A 22873-nucleotide genomic window follows, 5' to 3' on the forward strand; every position below is an offset into this window, starting at 1 on the left:
AACCTGTGAAAGCTGCCAGTAAATTGTCTGACATGCAATTTTGAATAAATATACATAGATAGATTGCCAGACCAACCACTGGCAACCATAAACTACATTGTTGTTACTGTGTTCTAACCACTCATGTTATGAGGTACATAGCCAGAGCCGACAGGTGTGTGAGACCTGAAGTAAGTAGTAAATTGTCCACTTGGCCTTACAGCCATTTGAGTTGTGAAGTAGATCAGTCTTCTATAATGTAAAGTGGCTGCCAGCAGTTCCGGGTGCTAGGTGCTAGTTAAAAGACAGGGTGTGGTTGGTAACCTGATACCCAGGTGTGATGTATTGTGTGGAGGAGGGGAGGGACAGGTTGAAAACCAATCCCTTGCTCTTAGAAAAACAGGTGTATAAAGAGGACAAACTGGATTTGTACCTGTGCAGAGATCACCCACACACCTTAAACCTGAATGTATTGTTGACACACGGTCTACGGGATCTTAGCTTCCATTAATAAAAAGTTGTTTTTGTCCTTGGATAAAGAAGTCCAAGGGGCACATGGATGATGATGATGATGATGATATCTCTTGTTCTTAGCTGACCTGATCCCTCTCCCCAGCCCATCTTATTCACAAATATTCAGCCTTGTGTAAGCAAAATTTGTTAGGGAAAAGTATTCTGAAAGACTCATTGTTATTTGCATGCATTCTGTGAGCTCCTGCAATTTATCCAGTGGCCGAGCGCTCAGGTAACTATCTCTGCTCCCGCCCCTGATATCAGATAGCAAGGGAAGCCCAGACCTCTGGGGAAAAAAAACTGTTTAAGCAAATGTATTTTCTGAATTTCGTACAGCTTAGCCCCAGCCCTAGAATAAGTCCTAGATCCAGCCCTCGCCTCTACAGCCTCAGCACTAGCTCCAGGGCCGGCTCGACCTCATAAACAAACTAAACATTTATTTATGGGGTCGGGCCCCAAAAAAACCTTAGTAAAAAAAATGCTTTTGCCAAATAAAGAGCCCCCGACACAATTTTTGTTTAGGGCCCCCAAAACCATAGGGCCGGCCCTGGCTCAGGGTTAGTCATAAACTATATCCAACTTCAACCCAATATAGGTGTGATATGGCCCTGATCTCAGATTAAAATATCTGAGATAAAATCGCCTTTAGGATACACGCCTTTTGGAATGTTACAAGGAGGAGTCAACTCAGGTGAAAGTGTTGTCAGAGTCGCATTCTAGTCAGAGTCCAAGCCTGGAACTAGGAATCCCATCAGAATAGGATCAATCTAAATTCCTCAGGTAGATTGGTTAGCCTCGACTAGGCTAGGGGCCATGCAGTGAATTTACTCAAAATCTCGCCATATGCTGAGCTGACGGCATTCATATGATTTTATATAGTCTTGTATAGGAAGTAGCCTACGATACAGGCTGATAAGAGTTTCAGAGGTGAGCAGCGCGAGAGGAGGAGGTTGATAGTTCCGCGGTGCTCCTGGACAATTACACATCTTCTATTGTCTGTCGTGACACAAGGTAATTCTTTCTGGGTGGTGGTGGGTTAAAATAAAACCTGCAAATGTAATGTAACTAATCTTGTTTCTTTTTCTAAGATTTTCTTCAGCGAAATCTTATCAACGTTGTACTTGTTGTAGACTTAATGTGTTACAGAACCCTTTGTAAAAACGTGGGAATGGGTTGCAGTTTCAGCTTGCCATAAAGTCATATTGAATGGTTAGTTGTACTAAGGTGTGCCACTTGTGAGTTTCCATCGCTGAGTCCTGAGCGAGCGTATTAACCGGTTTTATGGCGCTACAGCGGGGTTAGCCTCCATGAGACTGACACTCCAGAGTCGCATAGTCTGCACAGTCCCTGGGTGTTTTTATTTATATTTGTTACTATGGTCTACATTAATTAAAATGCTGGTCCACCAATCGACTGAGAGCAACTCATGCCGGACTTAAGACCGCGGGACGAAGATAAATCACTTTAGACAAGATGACCAGCGCTCTTAGCACAATTAAGAATTAAGATGAATAGCTATAGCCATTTGAAATGAAATTGTGATAAGTCCACTTTAATTTTTAAAAAGCCAAAAAAAAAAAACTGAGTTTCCATTTTGTGTCTTTGCCTAGATATTTGAATATCTTACAATTGATTTACGCACAGGCGCGTAAAATGCAAACTGGAGAGATGGTGTCCGCATTCGGATTTGTCCCCTAGATGCGCTCTGGCGTGTGGAAGCGCCCCAAGTTATTAAAGCTTCGCCTCTGACCTTAATCACGACAAGAAACTCATCTGTGACTGTGACTCGAGACTATTTGAAGACAAGTAATTTCTTGGTCACAAAGTTTGCACTTTTCCGCGGGATAGGTATACCTTATTGCCAGAATTAATTATGTCTATTAATTTGATCGCCGGAAACATAATCACGGTACTTGGCATGTCTACAGTGTAGGCTATCCCATGTATTGGTATTGTGTCTTGCTCGAATCTTTGAATCTCCAAAACACATAGTATGCAGGAAGACCTACGTAAAACGCGTGCTGCCAAAAGCACACAGTCTACCGCCTACAGGCAAGCCGTCCATCTAAAAACGACAATAAATGTTTTTTTTGTTTTTTTTTACAAAATACTTACTTGCAAAAACATACATTAAATTCTGACAGATTCAATACCCCAAGGCTAGCACTGTCCCGTGTTGTAGGTGCTGTTAGATCGTCGCGTGGGCGGCACCAGCTGGCTCGCTTCTCGCGCTCCCCACGCCGACCGTAGTGATGCGCAAAGAAATGATGCTGAAAACCCAGTTGGCACGACGCACGCGGTGGGAGGGAATACATGCTATAAGGCGTGTTATGATGTGGGAAACACAAATGGATTAGAGCGGGGCTATAGAAGCACAGCGACTTTCCCTCCGTAAAGACTCTGCAGGTTGTCCCCAACACGAGGACAGAAGGCGGCGAGGCCGGAGACGCGCCGTGGGAAACCCAACGTTTACATGCAACGCCATGGCACTAAACCCACAGGCGTAGTGGGTAGTTCGACCGCAGGCTAGATGGTTACCGGAAAGCGGGGGATATAGGAATATAGTCTTGGTTTGTCCGGTTTTAAGTATCTTATGGAAAGACGAGGTGACGGAAACGACCCGGTGGAGACCGTTGACAGTCTTGATAGGAGAGGATCCGGTAAGCTGTCTCGTTCTGAGAACACACAATTTAAATGTCCAAACATGTCCAAACATTCAAATTGTGAGAACAGCACCATATATTAATATTGCATAAGGATAGAAAAGTCTCGAATGAACTGGAAAGTAGGCTTTAATTCCCTGATTCAACAAGCTGTTCTTTTTCTGTGGAATTTGGAATGATCCTCTATATTTTATCACACGATCACTTAACAAACATGATAACTATTTTTTGTATTTGTGTAAGATTATTGACTAATTGATTGTTTGTTTTTTGTGCACCTCGCAGTGCTGCCTATTCCAGTACAGTATTTGAAAAGTGTACAGGAAGAACCATAGAATCTTATTTATGTAAGCGCGACTGTTTAAACACCGATGCTTTTTTTTTCAGACAAACATTTCATTCGGAAAATAGATGCATGATCAAATGAATAGGCCAACGATGTCGATAACATCAAAATATAGTCGTCAAAAATAGAACTTTATTGTATTTATGACTGTAGTTATACAGCTACAATTATAATACAAACATCATTGACAGGTTGAGTAAAAATAAGAAGCTGACACTAAATCAGACCAAAATGCACTATAATGCTCGCTTAAATAATTGTTTTCTGGTTTGGGCAGCTCCTTCAGTGGAACTGTATCATTGCAAACGTAAGGAGACGTCCTATACTGTTTTACTGTAGTAGTCAGATTATAACAGGGACCTGCTAGTCCATCATCTATCACAGTCTGATGATGGGAGTTGGAAGCTCTCCCCTGCATGGCCTGAGGAGAGCTGCTGTGCATGGTTCTCTTAGCAGCATGGTCACGTCTATTGTAGTGAAAAAATGTAGAATGCTGGAAGGGCTTGCTTTGTGCTCCCTCTAAACTGCACGCTCACATTCACCAGCCGGAGCCCTGCAGCAAGGAGAATGTGATGTCACAATTCAATGACTTTCAAGCATTTGTCTGTAAAGACTGAAGACTTGTCATTCAGACCTGCTGGACCCATGCAGGCCAGTGCAAGCCCAGACCCTAGTCTACAGGACCTGGAATTATCAGACCAACACCTTTCTGCGCCATACAGGGGGGGCTGTATGGCGCAGAAAGGTGTTGGTCTGATAATTCCAGGTCACACATAGAGCCTCATAGGTCACACATAGAGTATTTTTTGCTGTGCTTCTGCTGTAGCTTTCTAGACCTGATTTAACACTGTAACACAATTGCAACCCCTGCACGCGAGGTGAGAAATCAAGTGAATATGAGATATTTAAATCAATATTGGAACAGGCTTGCTTTGGAATGGGTGTTTTATACGACCCACCTGGGATGCAATTTCTCATAGAGGGTACGCAGTTACAGTAATAACACATTCCAGGCAGCATCTACTGGCATGAAGCAATGTGGCAATGTATCGTACCTGAGCAGACATCATATAATTCAGCCAACCATTACTCATTCATCTGCCACCTGAATCACTGGCACCTTAGATCCAGACTGGCATGTCTTTTTGTTTGGTATTGATTGAAATTTACTTCAAATCCCCCTTCACTCAGGCTCTCTCCCAGGTGAGACCTTCATTGTTCATAACCAGCCTGGAATAAGTCTCCCTGAGCAGGAGCAGAGTGCCACCATGAGGAGTAAAGACAACTACGTTTCCGTCCCGGTGGAGACGTTTCCTGAGCCGGGCCTTCTGGAAACCACCAAGGACACTCAGGACGACTGCTACAACCAGTATGACTCCATAGTAAGTACATAGTGCTCTCAAACTGGACCCAATGCAACTCAGCCTCACAGAACACAATACAGCTCAAAGGAGAACAGAACAGGGGTGCGTTTCCCAAAAGCGTCGTAAGCCTAAGTTGATCGTAGAATCCATCGTAGGACGAATCTTAGTTTTACGGGCCGTTCCTAAAGACATCGTAGCTAAAGTGTCTCTTGAAAATTCGTAACTCTTGAAAGTGCATAGATTAGCCTACTCCTTACGAGCATGTTTGGGAAACGCACGTAAGAAATATCGATGGTTTCGTTTTTTGCTTGATCGTTGCTACGATCCATCGTTGTCGGGAAACGCAGCCCAGAGTAGTAACAAACCAACCCAGGCAGAAAACATAACTTTATTACCTAACCCAAGCCGGGAGGAACCGACCCAACAAAACACAACACAACAGGGCAGAGGATGACACAATTGGTCCATTCTTTTTACTCTGAGGTATTGGCACTAGTCTGCTTCTGTTTGTTGTTCTGTGTTCTCCTGTCCTTTGTTTTGAGTTCACTCTGCTCCATCCTTCTGCCTCAGGAAGTTGAACACAGTTCCCTTATGATTTGGGTACTCCTGCTGTACACGTTGATGATACTTCCTGTTCTCTCTAAATGCCTTCCTTAAAACGGCTTTGATGCTGAGCTGAGAATGCAAAAATGTAAATAAGGGATGAATCCTCTGGTTGTACTCTGGGGTCTGCGTTGGGAGTACAACAATCTCCACCAAACCTAGACAACGCTGATAATTATATTAGCAATAATTGCTGTGTTAATAAACATCCCCAAAGCCATGTCTCCGAAGCCTGTTAATAGCTTTTGAAGTCAGCAGAGAAACTCCGGTGAAGACCTTTGTAGATGTAATGAGACTTGAATTGTTTTTAAGGGATAAAAATGTACGGGGAAAAATTTACTGTTGGGTTCATGGATTAGTGTGCTGAGAATTATGCATCTTGTCAGCTTTAGACACGATGTTTCAGGATAAGGTCCCCAAACTAAATGATGTGCTGATGTAATACCCCACCTGTGTTGCGTTTAAACCAAGCTGGACTAGCCCTTCATTAGGCTGTGCTCATGTTCTGTGTCTGTACACGCTATCACAGGTATGTAAAGTACACATGATAACTTTACTGCAGAAATTATCATGCTTATAGGGCTTATCGAGGTTATCTCCGCATCGTGTTGATGAAAAGAGATTGATGTTCTCTAGGCTACATACTGTCTCTGCTGCAGAGCTGTTTATCATCGCTAAGTGTGCATCCTCCATGTTCAGTCGGAGGTGGTTGGGTCAAGTCCCCTCCCTCAGGTCACAACTGTACAGTGAATCAGCGTGGTCGTTAGACCCTGACCCCCCCCGCCACCCCTCCCCATCCCCACCTCTACTGAGAGTGATAATGTATGCTAATATGTGATCTAGTGTATGCCTGATGATGCCTCTGTAGACCTAGGCTGAATAATTGCTATGCAGGCTGGCTCTGTAGTGTTCTGCTGATCTCTGCTCACAGCCGCTGCAGGAGGGTGTGGGTGGTGGAGGGAACTCTGGTAAGGACGCTGGAGATCTCAGTTCCTGTGTCTGTAAACGGAGCTCTCTTCGGCGGCATACTGTGCTGTTCACAATGCATCCTCCTCCCGACCTGGAGGGACTTCCTGTTGTGAGGGGGCTGAGGCTGGGGCCGATGGGGCTGCTCTGTGTGGGGAGTATCAAGGCTGGATTGTGTGTCTGGGCTGAAGAAAAGCAAGGGTGGGTGTGAAATACTGGTTGATGGATAGAAGATGAGAACATTTGGTGAATATTGTCCATTTCATTTGCCAACATATTCAAGTGCCCATAGCCTGGCTGGTAATACTCATTCTTGATCCTTATAGAGCAGCCTAGCTCCCTTCACATCTTTGTTTTAAATTCCAGTATATGTACTATAGTCCCTAGACTCTAGGGCCTAGAGCCTCAACTTTAAAAACATAAATAGAAAATGACAAGAAGATAGTGTGTTTTGGGGGGCTAGTGTGGCTTATGTGTCACTGAGGACAAATACCCATCTCCAGAACAAACAGCTGCTGATTACACATTTTCTCTGCATCATTTTCACCCCACCTCCATCTCTCCCCGACCTCCCTGACCCCTCCCCCGACCCCTACATCCTACCCTCAGCAGCACTGTCATGTTTAATCTGTCACGGTCTGAAGTAGCCTGACGATAACCATGCAATTAAACTATAGCATTGTTGTTTTTATTAAAGCCAGAGATGAGGTCAGCCCTCACAGGTCTAGTATTATGGGATGGCTCTCCATGATTTCTACTGTCTGATTGGATACCCTAGTTAATTTCACAGTCGTTATGACTTCGATGGGATTAGGTTACTTTATGACATAACATGTGATATTCCTCGGTAGACAGATAGATTATTATCATGGTATGACCTAACATAAAGTCTGGGAAACTGCAGGTCTCACCTACAGTTTAAAGATGCCACGTGTCTAAAATTGAGCTTTTTACACTGAAACTACAAAGCCATGTGCTCACAATTTGGTCCCCTCCCTCCCTCAGTTGCTGAACTCCCTAAAGCCAGACGGGGCCCCGCCAGATCACGGCCTGGGCCCGTACTTCCAGGATGGCAAGCGCAGGGTGGACTACGTTTTGTCCTACCAAGTCCAGAAGCCTACCAGTGTGCGGCGCAAGCCCTCGCGCTTCTCGGACAACGCCCTGGTCCGAGGCCTGCGACGCAGCCTGAGCTGGACACGGAGCCGCCCTGCCCCGCCACCCCGGCAGGACCCAGAACTGGCCGCACAGGAGAACCGGCTGGATTACCATGACGATGACCGACGCTTCAGACGACAGGACTTTGAGGAGAACCTGATGGAGATGGGACTAGAGCTGGAGCGGGATGAGGGGGTGAGGACTGGTGAGGTAGAGGAATGGAGGGGTGAGGTGAGGTGAAGCAGAAGGAGGAAGGTAGGAAGAGGGGTGGTGAGGTGGTGGAGCTGACAGGTGAGGAGATGTGGATGTAAATGGGAGCCTGCTGAAGATGGTTGGTAGGTGTTGCAGAGGTTGAGAAGAAAGGGGGTGTGTAGGGCGGATGAGGTTGAGGAGATGGAAAAGGAGGTTGGGGGGAAGGAGGGGATTTCTAGACAACTGACACTTGCCTGTCTGTTGTCTATGTATTGATGTTTGCTGATTACGTTCTCTTTAGCAACTGAATAGCACATTAAATCACCTCTTACTCAAATTGGTTATCGACACAGGCGCTCCCCAGGTTCAGTACCCTGACCAGGACTGCTGAGGAGGGTGAAAGTAGCTGGTGCTCACAACTTGCCCCGAGGAGCTGCTTGTGGTAGATATGTCGGTCTGATAGAGAAGACACTTTTCTGAGAAGAATGTGGTGGAACAAGTCTCCACGGCGACACAACGGACCTTTGTTCTCACTGTTGTGGATCCATCTTTGTATTTACACTGTAACAGGCTTTTTAACACCAGCATACCTCCACCAAGATTCAAATGCCTGCATAGAAACAACTAGACAAACCACCCCATCTCTCTTTCTTTCTCTCCACCTTTCTTTTGTTCTCTCTCTACCATCTCTTTCTATCTATAAAATGATATGATGAAAGAGTATATATATATAAAATCTCTTCCTCTGGAGGGAAAAATCTATATTTTTCTGTGAAAAATACAGCGACTGTAGAATAAGACAGTTTTACATAGTGGGTAACATGTACAGCTAGACATCAATATGAAGCTAAGGAGTGGAGAGGTGTGGACAACCATCTGACAAGCAGAGAGATCTCATGAACACACACCCTTACCATAGAAAAGTTGATTGACGAGAAGGAAATTCTTTACCATTGAATCCACCACCCACATCCCTATAAAGCATAGTTTACTACACAAACAAATACACCCCCCCCCACACACACAGAAAGGTATTGAGACAATCATCAGGAAGAACATTTGTGTGAACGTGCGTGTGAGAGAGTGTGTTTGTGTGTTCTGGTTTTTCCACTGCAGTACAGTCAGTCTGCAGTGTTCGGAACAACAGACAGGTCAGAACCTTGGAGTGGGCCGGGAGGATGGGAGGATGGGAGAGGAGGTAGAGGGAAGGAGCGCGGGAGAGGAGGAGTGCAGGAGTGGAGGACTGGGGAAGTGGTTTGGTGGCGCAGGAGAGAGGGTCTTATATAAGCACTGCTGTTTATACAGGAGACAGAGGAGGTAACTTCTGTCCTACACTGTATATCCTCTGTACTGGAGATACGGAGGGGGGGGGGGGGGGGGGCGCAGGCAGCTGGAGAAGAATCAGTCAAATCAGGTCATTAAAGTGGCTCTGTAATACCATTATACTTCCTATAGATTGCGCATGGAAGGTTATAGAAAAGCAAATAATTGGAATGATTGGAAAGTAAAGTCATTGAAACAGATTATTGTAATGTGAGTGAACTGAATGAAAGGCTGATTGCAGATAAAGCTATGATGGCAGGTATGTTATGTGTAAGGTTGCAGTGTGGAACAGTATTCTATTACTCAACCACTTCCTTCCTTATGCCCGTACATGTCTGTGTCCCCAGAATAAGATTCCTGGGATCGGCTTTCTGAAGATCCACGCCCCCTGGAACGTTCTCTGCAGAGAGGCAGAGTTTATGAAGCTCAAGATGCCCACCATGAAGGTCAATGTCTATCAGTGCAAACTACAATTCTGCCTTTTATGACATTACTTGTTATAAAAGAGCTGTAACACAAATAAAATCATGGTTTGATTTGATTGGTGATAGGAGGAAGATCTACCTTATAAAATCAGCAAATTACAGGTTTGATTTGAATTATCGGACCGTCAACCACATTGGCTGGGGAACACAGTTGACCGGTTGTTTTCCTCCTCGGTGCCCACACTCCCTGTTCTGTCCTGCAGGTGTACGAGGTGAAGCAGGGGAGCAACCTGGTGGAGAAGGTCCGGCTGTTCATCCACAAGGTGACGGCTCCCCTGCACCCCAAAGTGGATACCAGCCGGCAGCAGAGCGTCAAACCGCTGTCCCATCCTTTCTCCAGAGAGAAGCAGCACCTGTGAGTATCAATACTTAACATCTAATACTCACACCGTGGCCTGCTCATCTGGGAGTACTGATACTATACGACCTCAATACATTACTGTTCAAAATGCTATACGACCAGACCCTAGTTTGGTTCAAAACACGCGCTCTGTGGAAACGTTAGGCCTCTTGATCTGGTGAATAAACCATTGCAGATATTTATAAAGGGGGTTGGATTTGCTTTCTGTCTGAACGTGGGCCAACTGCTAGTGCCAAGATGTCCCTTGGTGCCTGTGTTCTCTGTCGCCCTGACACGTTGATATGGAGAGAAAGACACTGCTGTTACAGGAGTGCGGTCAGTGTGGTGAACCTGCAGACTGTAAGGAAGCAGGAACAGAATAAGTGGAATGTGTTCAGGAATGTTATTGTTTAATTCAAGTGTGTGTTAGTGTCTGGTGCAGGAGCATCCTAGCGGTGTGTCTGTGTGTGAGTCACTGTGTTCTTCTACCAAAAAATTGATTATATTTTCATGGCACCTATAATTCATATTTCAGGAGCAATGACAGTAATCACCTAGCCGACGCTAGCTGGACTGAAATGAATGGAAAAGAAATAGCTTGAAGCCTTTTACACAGGCTTGCACGCACACACATAATTACGCACATGTGCACTAAGGGACGTACACAAATTTGTGTACCCACACACAAACACCTGAGGGCACACACAGATACATGCACGTACACACACTGCTGACTCCTCTGTCATACTGACATGTGTAATAAGGATCTTACAACTGCTACAGGCTCTAATCATGCAGTGAAACCTGCTGCAAAACGCTCTATGGCTGGCTTGAAGGTTGACTGACGGAGTATCTGGATCGTTCATGCCAGCATTGCTGGCATTCATGACCGATTTATTGGGTTCCGGTTATTGTGAAAGGATTTTAAGAAGATAGTTGTTGTGTTTTTGTTCACAGGTTTGATCTTTCAGACAGAGAATCCTTCTTTGACACCAAGACAAGGAGTTCTATCGTAAGTGTGTGTGCGCGTATGTTTGTGTGTGTATTTCTGTGTGCAAAGTGCCTGTCAATACAGCTGGCCTCCAGAGCACCACTCCATTAGTTGAGTGAAAGTGTCAGTAGATTAGAGTCAACATCTCCATGATAATGTGTCCCAGAGTAGTTCATGTCTGGCACAGGAACACTAGTAACACATTTTAGAAATGACCATCTACACATACTGTCAATTTAGGTGTATTTTATTGTCTCACCCACTGGAATGAAGCCAATTGGACCAGTCTGAAATGTGTCAACTGTGAGGTAAATCAAATGTACCTGGAAAGGGAATCATCACAGCTGTCTAAGATAGAGATCCTGCTGTGGTCTGTATGGTGCCTGTGTAAATGTGTGATCAGTGTGTGCATGTGAACATATTTCTGTCCCTGTCCAGGTCTATGAGGTCCTGAAACGCACCTGGTGTAGTCAGGTCACTTACACCATGGGTAAGACTTCTCTCTACCTCTTGAACGAATCCTCTCCATCTGTCCAGAAGCCCATCTGTCCACAGCCAGAGCTGTGTTTGGTTTGATACTGAAGCTTGAGTGTGGGATTTCCATGTTAGAAAGTGAAGCTTCTCCATTTGACTTCAACAGGACTCACCAGTCTCCTTGGTAACGCTGTCTACATGTCTGCCTACCCTCTGCATGATGTGAGTGTTACATCACATGAACTAGACCGGCCCACGGAGCTATGCTACATGTGTAAAAACATGGCTGTAACCACGGTGATCTATGTTACAGGGAGACATTGACAGTCCCACTGATGAGGCCAACGACAGGAAGGTGAGAGGTTAAAGGTCACAAGTGCACGCACATATACACACACACAGTGGCAGAGCTCTAATATGGAGCTGCTCTGACTTTCACCAGCAGAATAATTATACTGTTTGCCCGACGTGTTGGATGTGTCACCAAGGCAACCGCTTTCATTTCTGTCTGGGCGGTTTAGGAGCATAAAAGCTCACACACTTGCACACACTCACACAAGCGCACACACACACACTCACATACACTCTCACACACAAACCACACACTCACACATACAACCCTGGCTCTCTCAGTACTCTAATATGGAGGGTAATGCTGCTGAAGTTTGAAATTGCTTCTCTTGAGGCGGTTGTGATTCTGTAGGACCTAACAGCCCATTATGTCCTTCACTTGACCTTGGGACATAGAGTAATGCATCATCCTCCTTCTCCATGTCTGGGGTGGTGGTCAATCAAATAAATAGTATACATTCCTGTATTAAATAATAAATAAAAAAATAATAGTAATAATAATAACGGTAATAATTTCAATACATATTTTTTTTAAATTATCATCGTATAAGTGTTACAGCAGTTATACAGTATCCTGTAGTTGGAGGAGACCTCAACCTTAACCTGAAGTCTCGTAGCTGCAGGACAGATTGTTGGTGAGCTACCCTGAATGTTAGGAAAGCACAACGTTCCTATGTGACAGGCTTGGCTCGGGGGGGTGTGATTCACAAACACGCACACGCTCAAACATATTCACACACAAACACATGGACAGACATCCACAAACATCCACAAACACACAGTTTACATTAGGAGTTTTAAGGTTTTTCTTGTTTGTCCCTCTATGCTCTTTGTAGCTGCTGCACAAGGAATGGGCAAGTTACAGCGTGTTCTACAAATACCAGCCCATTGGCCTTATCAGGTAGGAACACCACCCGTACCGGAACATGGGAACTCACTTTACTAGTACAATAACAAAGGAACCAACCTAACCAATAACGGAACATAGGAACCCACCTTGCCAGTGTCAGAGCAAAGGAACCCTCCATTCCAGAACATAGGAAACCACCACACTAGTAACAGAACACCACATCAAATACCATCAGAGCTTCATGGATTTAACTTGTTTATTAACTGTTGGTTGATTTGATCATATCTGAGTGTGTGCATGTTCGGGTGATGTAAGGGTCAGTGAACTGTCTCGTTTCTTATAGGAAGTATTTTGGGGAGAAGATTGGTCTGTACTTTGCCTGGCTGGGCGTCTACACCCAGATGCTGATTCCTGCTGCCATCGTGGGAGTCATCGTCTTTCTGTATGGCTGTGCTACCGTCGATGACGACATCCCCAGGTGCACTCTCCTACTCACTCTCTCTCTCTCTCTCTCTCTCTCTCTCTCTCTCTCTCTCTCTCTCTCTCTCCCTCTCTGTCTCTCTCTGTCTCTCTCTCTGTCTCTCTCTCTCTGTGTATCTCTCTCTCTCTCTTTGTCTACACACACACCTACACACACTATCACTGAACACAAACACAGTTGGACCAATCAGATGTCCTGAGCATGCCTCAGAGAGGCATCTTGTCACCATGAGGACTCTCTAAGTGACAGCAACAGAGGGTGGGCTACACACACAGTGCGACAGACTGATTCAGGATTATTTCTGTTTACCACTAAACAAGGATTTAAATTTGTATTTTTAGATTTTAAATCCAGACGTGTGCTGTCCTAGGGCCAGATCAGGAGTATTGTAGGCTGGAATGATTCAAAACCCAATTGTAGAGGTTTTAGAGGGTCTATAGATTTTTGTCTGTCTCCTCTTTAATCAGATAGATTAATTTGCTGCCTCGTTAAATTGACATGTACATTTATTCATTTATCAGACGCTTTTATCCAAGAGAGAGCTTTACAAAAAGTGCATAGGTCAATGATCATAAACACCGAGATAGCCCCAAACATTGATGAACTGTCTGCCTCATTCAGGCTTAGTAATGAGTGTGCTGTAATGAGCTTGATTATGTCACCTTTCCACCTCCCTCCCTGTCTCCCACTCTTTCAATTATTCTCTCTTCTTTTCTCTTTTTCTGTATCTCTCCCTAATTCTCCTCCTCTTTTACCCGCTCACCCCTGTCCCCCCACTCCCGTCACCCCTCCCTCCCCTAGTATGGAGATCTGTGACCCAAGGAACAACATCACCATGTGCCCCATGTGTGACCGGGCCTGCAGCTACTGGAAGCTAGGGACAGCCTGTGGCACAGCCAGGGCCAGCCATCTCTTTGATAACCCTGCCACTGTCTTCTTCTCCATTTTTATGGCTCTCTGGGGTAAGGATGCACACACACAATAACACCCACTCAAACACACACGCCCACACATGCACGCCCACACACATGCATGCACACACATACGCACACACAAACATCTTTCATGCCTTGTCAGCCTGCCTTGCCATCTGCCACCCAGCAGTAGAACTAGAGCAGGGCCAGGTCGTCACAGTTACAGAGGGATCGTTGGCCGCTGACATGCAGAGACCTCTCCAGACCCCCCCTCCTACAGCGTCTGTCTATATAGATCTTAGCTTCCTACAGGCTGGAGACTTCACTGAGTCATGTGAAACCATACCTTAGGGTTATGGAGATCAATCTTGTCTCATCCCACACCTGCCACAGCCCCCTTCTCTGCACCTGTTGCCTGGGGTGGTGCTGATGTTGTTGTTGATGTGCTTATCTATGCTAGCTGCCATGTTTATGGAGCACTGGAAGAGAAGGCAGATGAGGCTCAACTACATCTGGGACCTGACAGGCTTCGAGGAGGAGGAGGTGAGCTCAATACCTGGGTCCGAATCACTACCAAGAAGATAAAATATTAATATTAAACATCATTAGACTTTGAGACATCCAGTGATTGTTCTGTTCTCTCTCTGTGTTTGATGTTCCTGAAGATGGCTGTCAAGGTTAGGAAAAATAACCTCTAAAACCTTTTGCAGACTGCTGACACACAAAACTGACACACAAAACTGCAAAAACTGCTACTAACAATGATTTAAATTCCCCCCTATATTTTACACCGCTCTCTATCTCTCTGTATCTCTCTTCCTCCTGTTGGTTTAATCCTAAATATTTAACTCTGATGCCCTGACTGGAGCTCATATGAACCTGTTTCTGCTTCTGACTGAAAGCTGCTGCTGCTACTGCTTCACTCACTCACACTCACTCACTCACTCTCTCTCTCACACACACACACACACACACACACACACACACACACACACACACACACACACACACACACACACACACACACACACTCCCTCTCTCTCACACACACACACACACACACACACACACTCCCTCTCTCTCACACACACACACACATACACACACACATACACGCACACACACACTCTCTCTCTGACTGACCCTGTGTCTTTCCCTTAAGGACCACCATAGAGCTGAGTACGAGTTCCGGGTCATGCAGAAGAGACTGAAGATGGAACGCCTCTCCCCTGAAGTATGTCCTCCCATTCCTTGCTTCCTGTCCCCCCTCTTCTCCTCTTCTTCCTCTCCTCACATCTCTTCACCTCTCCTCTTCCTTCCCTGCCCCATCTCCTCTCCTCCTCTTATTCTCTCCTTTCTTCTTCCAAATATCAGTATGTTGCAACCTCAACAAGACTCATTGATTCTTATGTCTGTCAGTTGAGCCCTTTGGCTAGCTAGATAAAAGACACACACATACAGTACATTATCTCTGTGTCTCTCTCTCTTCATTCCTCCATCTTCCCTCTCTCTCTATTCCTCTCTCTGCACCCCCAGCCTGTAGCTTGTTATCCAGCCTTGCTCATCTGGAAGGCCAGTCTGTGGCAGTCCTGACCCACTTATCAGAACACTTCTATAGGATGTGACTGACGCTGTGACTCCAAAAGGCTGCATTATATTAGCCTGGCCAAGCCACAGTGCACACACACCCCGGGCTACAGCTGGGCAAGACATGGAGGTTTTGCGTGTGTTTGTCTTGGTCTAGCGTGTTTCTGCATGAATACAAACAGCTTGAGACATACCTACTGTCTGAGGCCTGTGGTTCCTTTGTGTATATCTCTCAACATATTTTGTCCTTTTCTGTGCTTGCATGTTGTGTCTATGTGGATGTATGTGTGCTTGTGTGCGCATGTGTGTGTGTTTCAGACGGAGAAGGTGAAGCTGACGTGTACTGACAGGATGCCAGCCTATCTGACCGCCTTGTTCATGATGATCTTCATGGTAACGCTCCTCTCCACCAGTATCAAACTGTCAGATGCCATAGTCAAGCCAGTTCCGCTTATTCTTTCCCCAAATATCTGTTGACCTCTCTCTGCAGGTATGTGTGACCTTTGCCATCGTGTTTGGGGTCATCCTGTACCGGATCTCCATCAAGGCTGCACTGCACATGAGCTCCTACCCTGTCGCCCGCTCCAACATCCGCGCCACCGTCAAGACCACCGGAGCCATCATCAACCTCATCATCATCATCATCATGGACGAGGTCTATGGGTCCGTAGCACGCTGGCTTACCACACTGGGTATGCTACTGGTTTGAGTATAAAAGGGGATGGGTGGGGCTAGGATGGGCACCCAGAGGTTTATTGTCATTGGCTGTTTTTTTTGTCTGTGTGTCTCAGAGGTTCCGAAGACTGACAAAAGCTTTGAGGAACGTCTGATTGTCAAGACCTTCATCCTGAAGTTTGTCAATGCCTTCACTCCCATAGTCTACCTGGCCTTCTTCAGGGGGCGGTGAGTGGCTCCCTCCATCACTCTTTCTGTCTTCTTTTGTTCTTTCTCTCCTTATTTCACTCTCTCTCTCTAGAAATGGATCTTGTCTCTAACCGTGTGTTTACATGTGTATTTTCCTAAGGCTGGTGGGTCGCCCTGGAAACTACCTGTACGTCATCGGTTCCTACAGGATGGAGGAGGTGAGAGAGAGGTGTTCACAGAGAATCCCATCTGATCTAGCTAAACAGACACGTCTGTTGGCCTGTCTAATCTGTGATTTGCATCTTTCTGTTTGATATCATCTGTGCTCGGTTGGTCTTGTCTGGCAGTGTGCCCATGCAGGCTGTCTGATGGAGCTGTGCATCCAGCTGTGCATCACCATGCTTGGAAAGCAGCTCATCCAGAATAACCTGTTTGAGATCTGCATCCCGTGAGTATGCACACACATACAGTACACAAAGACACCCCCCCACCCAACACACAAACGCAAACATACTCTTGTACACACAACCAGTTTTGTGACGCAATACAATGCAGTAAAGGCACTATCATGATCTAAAAAGATAATGGTTTGGGACATACGCCCATTTTCTTCTGTACTCTACTAAATCACCCACCAACACCCCCCACCCCACACCCTGACACAAAAAGAAAGCTGAAGAAGCTGATCCGGAGGAGGAAGTCAGAGATGGACTCCCAGCAGGAGGCGGAGTTTAACAAGACACTCCAGCGCCATGAAAAAGACCACTTCCTGGGTCCCTTTGTGGGACTGACTCCTGAGTACATGGAGATGAGTACGTACTAATAACTAACCTTCTAACAGAAATACAAAACTATACATTATAAACCAAATACAAGTACTTAAAGTATATGTACAAATTATTTAGACTCCTGAGAGCCAGCAATTAATTGAAGTCTTCTACAGTGGACATTGGTTTGGGGCTAGTAAAGTAGCAAGCATACTGTCATTTATTTTTTATTTATTTGAGAGGACATTCGACCTCTGATTGACTTCAGGAATAGCCATGTACTGTAATTCTACTTAGTGAATTTAGTTATAGATGCATAACCATAGCAAAGTCTTCAACTTACAATATGTTTATTGGCCTAAACACTTTCGGTTATGTAAAATGTGAACATTAAAAAGGAGGAGGAGAATGCGCTGATCCATCTCTCTCCGCAACTATACTTCTTTCACTATCTTTCCATCCTTCCTTTACTCTATCCCTTCACCCTTGATCCATTCTTCATTCTACACTTTCAGATGGTAGAATGAAAGTGATCCTTAACCTGTATAAAGGTTGATAAATGATATCAATATAAATTACACATGCACATACATATTTTCCTTCTGTTAAAAACACCAAGACTAAACTAGACTACACACTACACACTACACACTCTAAGCTCCTTTAGAATTGGTGTTTCGGAATAAGGAAAGATTATTTATTTGTAGTGTCAAACATCTTTTCCCCAATGTTGATATAGGTCATTTAATCTGGATAAAAACACTAATGAATGATACGGAATCAGCTTGTCTCCATTGCCATGGTAACAGTGCTGGTTGATAGATGAGCAAAATGACCTTTAACCTGTAGTTAGATGGACAGTGCTATTGGATTGAGTGAACAGAGTATTAGTAGGGCCTTCAGCAAAAGCAGCAGTCGTGTAATGTGGGAGAGATTGACATGGACAAGCCTGACATAAGGAGAAAGATTAAAGGCTTAATGTCCTGGACCCTCTTTCTCTCAGCTACTATTTCCTTTTCACTATGCTTCCACTACTCTATCCCTTCCCCCTGTCTTCCTCCATTCATTTACATATCCATCCACCCCCCTCCTTCCATCTCTTTAGTCCCTTCATCTTTCTACTTCTACACCCCTCCACACGACTGTGATCTCTCTCAAGCCATCCATCCATTCATTTTTCCTAACATCCATCCAGCATCCCTTCATTATACACTTTCACCAGATCCTTAACCTGTTTAAAAAGTGGGAACATTTGGAAGCTGAAATTAGAAAACTGTTCTGCCTAAATATCCAAAAAGACTTGGTCTAATAGTAGATTTTTCCTTGTTCCAGTCATTCAGTTTGGCATGGTGACTCTGTTTGTGGCCTCGTTCCCACTGGCTCCTCTGTTCGCTCTGCTCAACAACATCATCGAGATCCGTCTGGATGCCAAGAAGTTTGTCAATGAAGTCCGTCGACCAATTGCTGCACGTGCCAAAGATATTGGTAGGTGTCTAGGATCTCCAATCATAGAGCCGTCCAATCGTAGAGCTGGACTTGGTTGTAACAGGTGGTTCTAAGTGTTTGATCAAGACCATTGGTAACATGGACTTCCTATCTTCCAGGAATCTGGTACAACCTTCTGAGGGGCCTCAGCAAGGTGGCTGTCATTGTCAATGTGAGTACCTGTCTGCTAACCCTTACCAAACCCTGGCCCCAACCCCAAACTCTCTGCTACCTGCTCCTACACTGGATATCAACATGTACCTAATGCTTTATGAAGCCTTTTAACTTGTCAGTGCTAAGGTGAGTTGTCTCTGGGGCCTTTCTGCGTGGAGTGTGCATGTCCTCCCTGAGCTCACAGAACAGATCGCTCTCCTGCCCATGTCCCTGACCAGGACATGAGATCCAAACCCCCAGGTGGCTGCCCACTACTGTTCCTGCTCACCCTGGAAGTTGGACAGATGGAATGGGGGGGAAAGGCAGAGAGAGAATTTCTCCTGTGTGTTCCACCGCTCCCTGCACACACGGGTGTTTGTTTTTACCACAATGTGAGATCAATAAGGAATGTTCCTTTTCTCCTCTCCTCTACAGGCATTTGTGATCTCCTTCACCTCAGACTTCATCCCCAGGCTGGTGTATCAGTACATGTATAGTTCAGACGGCTCCATGCACGGCTTCGTCAACCACACACTCTCCTACTTTAATGTTACTGACTTCCAGCCAGGCACCGCCCCTGTGGAACCAATGCACCTGGGTTACAGCGTGGAGATCTGCAGGTATGGTGTGTGTGGTATGTGCGTGTGGGTCGGTTAGGGTGTATTGGGAATATGGTGTGCGAAGTAAACAGTTGTGCCTAATAGACAGGTTTATAGAACTACTCCCTAGTGCAGCAATGTGATCCTTTATTGATTCTGTTAGCTAGATTTCCAGCCGGTGCCATTATTGACTTCACTAAATTGCCTACCACAGCTGGCTATCCAGGACCCAATTTCAATTAGTGTGTGTATTTGTGTGTGTGTGTCTGTGTCCAGGTATAAAGACTACAGAGAGCCCCCCTGGTCCAACGAGTCTTACGAGCTTTCTAAGGAATTCTGGGCCATCCTGGCAGCGCGCCTTGCGTTTGTCATTGTATTCCAGGTCAGAGGCCCCACACTAGTCAAATGCGTGTACTGTAAACACTCACACATGTATAGTGCATGCTGTACATCCGAAACATGCCATTCATATTTGATTATTGAACGTAAAAAAAAGCGCTGTTGTGTTATCTTTGGATCATTGTGACCCTTCAGTCATTGTGACCCCCCCACGTGTTGCGACAACTTTACCTCATACAAAAATAAAGTGAAGCATTTACTTTTAACAGTCGGGCTGTCTCACACCCCCCACAGCGCGAAGGTTAAAAGAAAATGCCTTTATTTGTTTTTGTATTGGGTAAAGTTGTCGCAGCACAACGATGGGTCGTTGTGAACCAAAGGCAGCACAAGGGTTAACAGTCTTCCAAAAAAAAAAAAGGCCTTGCACTAAACATCCATATTTCATATGTGTACATTAGTAAGTACTCCTCGTCATCCATGTTTCAGAGAGTCAACATCGCGGAGTGATTTAGATGTGAGTGTTATGAAACTGAGAGCTCTCAGTGGTGCTGAGAATGGAGGGCTGTCTTCAGAACCTGGCTCTGACAGGGGATGTGTGAACAGAACCAAGTCCATCATGTAGGATGCCATGCAGAACACCTGTCTAGCACTGTCACTCTGTTGCTATGCTCTCTGTGGAACCTAGCCCTTGTGTAGAATGCTATGCAGAACACACATACTATGTGATCCCTGTAGACACCTGGACCTCTCTATTCTATTCCTGGAGGAGAAGAGACTCTTCTCTCTCTGTTTTGCATTCCATTATGGATGTATGTCTTGTAGTTTTTGATTTACTGGTAACGGTGTAATGTCAAAATGTTATATATAACTATAATGGGGTCTCCCAATAGTTGAGTCTATTGGGATGTTTGTACAGATCATTCAAATATAATTCCAATCTATACTATATTTATTAGAGTACATATAAAGTGACAGTTGTGTCTCCTCCATATAGAACGTGGTGATGTTGATGAGTGACTTTGTGGACTGGCTGATCCCAGACATCCCCAAGGACATCAGCCTCCAGATCCACAAGGAGAAGATCCTGATGGTGGAGCTCTTCATGAAGGAGGAGCAGGGCAAGAGGCTTCTCCAAGACCCTCCCCCACATAACCACACAGCCAATCAGAGCCTGACTCAGCCTCGCTTGCGCCCCTCTTCCCATACTTTCACAAACAGCTCTAACTGTTAACTGCTAACCAGCAAGCTAACAAGCTGGCCCTTCTGTCTAAAACTCTAGTCTGGTCTTGTCTGGTCTTAATTGATGTGGACTGGTATGGTCTGGACTGGTTTAGGCTGGAATGGGCTGGACAGGGTTATGATGACAACTGTACATAGCAGAGACTCTCTGCGTCTACAACTGCTCCATTCCCCTGACTTGTAACAAGTTGTATACAACCTGAACCCATGTCAAATTTTTGCTCCAACTTAGTTTTCCACTTGTCCCCTTTTTCTTTCCACTTGCCTGCTTAAATGTTCGTGTATAGCCCAAGGACACGGGGATACTTTAGGGGAAAGGATCACGAAGCCTTGCATCCTCTTTTTATGAACAATGAATTGCGATGTTGGAGAATACTTTTTCTTTCTGGTATTCTAACTTCTTTTGTAACGTTTGCCTTTGTATGAGATCTAGAGGATGTCGGGGCACAGATTGGCAGAGCTAAACAAATCCTGACCTTCTGTCAGTCTGCTCTCTGCTCCTCTCCACGTCTCTGTGGTCTGGGCCTGTCAGTCTGGTCTCTGTGTAATAGTATAGCTCGTAACTCATTTGAGAACAGCTGTGTAGCTGTGCAGGGAAACATGAACAACATGAGAAAATCTTGATTCATGCCAACTGGATCAAATGGGACTGTGTCTGTTAGCTAAACAAAGACAACAGTTGAGGTAAGATTAACTGTGACAGGATAATTGACTCTGGGCATGGCGCAGGATTTAAGTGCCAATGTATTGCTCAAAAACTAAGATTATAATCTACTACTTCTTTCATATATTTCAATTCTATTTTTATTTTAAATGGGGGGCTTGACTTAAAAAGTAAAAAAATTGCTGAGACTAGAGGAGTCTGTGGAGGAGAGGGCAATCTTCTGTCATTTAGTTATATATACTTTGCTAATTTATTTGACTTTTGATATTTACTCTGCATTTCATATGTCAGAGATCTGTTGAAATTCAAAGGTTTCTAAAGACCTTTCTGAGGGTCAGTGTCATGTTAAAAACCCATTTGTAACCTGCACTTAAAGGGTCCTGAAAAAGTACAATGACTGAAATCTGATGTTGCAGTGACATCATCATGAGATTGAGTGGTAGGGTGGGGGCTGTGTTGCTGTTGCACAATCTGATTCTGACTGAATGACTAGAATGTCAGGTTGATGTCTGTGTTTGGGAAAAGGACTGATGTTAGATCCAGCCTCTTGTATGTTAGACAGATTTACTAGATAGAGAATATAGCTAGTATCTTACATAGAAATAGCGTGTACTGTATGTATTGTGTTTAAGTATATAGCATACTATACAATAGTACAAAACTAATACTGTTGAAGATATAGTACAGGGAATGCTCATATTGAGGTAGTAGAATGTGCAATAATTTATGCCAAGATTTGTACACTGTAGATGTTCAGCTGTAGATGTATTTGCCATTAACACACACCCACACACACTCCTCCCTCAGACCACTGGAATGTATAATTTACTTGTAAGATATCTTTTTCAACGATTCTGTCCTACATCTACCTGTATTTGTGTGTAACAGATGTTTCTTAACAAGTGGGAAAATGGTGTCCACAGAACAAGGGATCGATAAGGAAATGCACCAGTAGTTCCAGATTTTCTGCCATTTCTCACTCTCTCAGCTCTGTTGATGTCTATTTATATTGTACAGCACTACAGTTGGGTTTTCATATCTATGAGGTACTCTGCACAGACCTCTCTGGTAAGTTTGTTTTCCAGGAGTTAACTGATTGCAAATGTATATATTTGAAATAAAATAAAGTTAACTCAAAATGTACAATGTCCTGCTTGTGTATGTGTCCATTGATATTCATATGAAA

The 22873-nt window shown here is 44.7% G+C and overlaps 1 protein-coding gene across 5 annotated transcripts; it reads left to right on the top strand.

Annotated features, from left to right (window-relative positions):
• Positions 1–1222: 1222 nt before the first annotated feature.
• Positions 1223–22837, top strand: ano1a (anoctamin 1, calcium activated chloride channel a). Of its 5 annotated transcripts, XM_062470601.1 has the most exons (28): positions 2782–3152; positions 3779–3808; positions 4693–4883; positions 7440–7784; positions 9452–9550; positions 9656–9691; positions 9793–9944; positions 10887–10941; positions 11359–11410; positions 11561–11616; positions 11708–11749; positions 12582–12646; positions 12939–13073; positions 13878–14038; positions 14451–14533; positions 14656–14667; positions 15153–15224; positions 15896–15970; positions 16068–16269; positions 16369–16480; positions 16602–16659; positions 16789–16889; positions 17111–17253; positions 18541–18693; positions 18813–18865; positions 19282–19466; positions 19722–19827; positions 20779–22837. In XM_062470601.1, the coding sequence occupies exons 1-28, from the start codon at positions 3086–3088 to the stop codon at positions 21013–21015; spliced, it is 3078 nt and encodes a 1025-aa protein (XP_062326585.1). In that variant the 5' UTR covers positions 2782–3085; the 3' UTR covers positions 21016–22837. The 5 variants fall into 5 exon arrangements, with proteins under 5 accessions (XP_062326589.1, XP_062326585.1, XP_062326586.1 ...); XM_062470605.1 differs by lacking the exons at positions 2782–3152; positions 3779–3808 and adding an exon at positions 1223–1503; XM_062470602.1 differs by lacking the exon at positions 14656–14667.
• Positions 22838–22873: the final 36 nt, after the last annotated feature.

The sequence above is a fragment of the Osmerus eperlanus genome, chromosome 10, assembly GCF_963692335.1.
Source record: "Osmerus eperlanus chromosome 10, fOsmEpe2.1, whole genome shotgun sequence".
Taxonomy (NCBI): Eukaryota; Metazoa; Chordata; class Actinopteri; order Osmeriformes; family Osmeridae; genus Osmerus; species Osmerus eperlanus.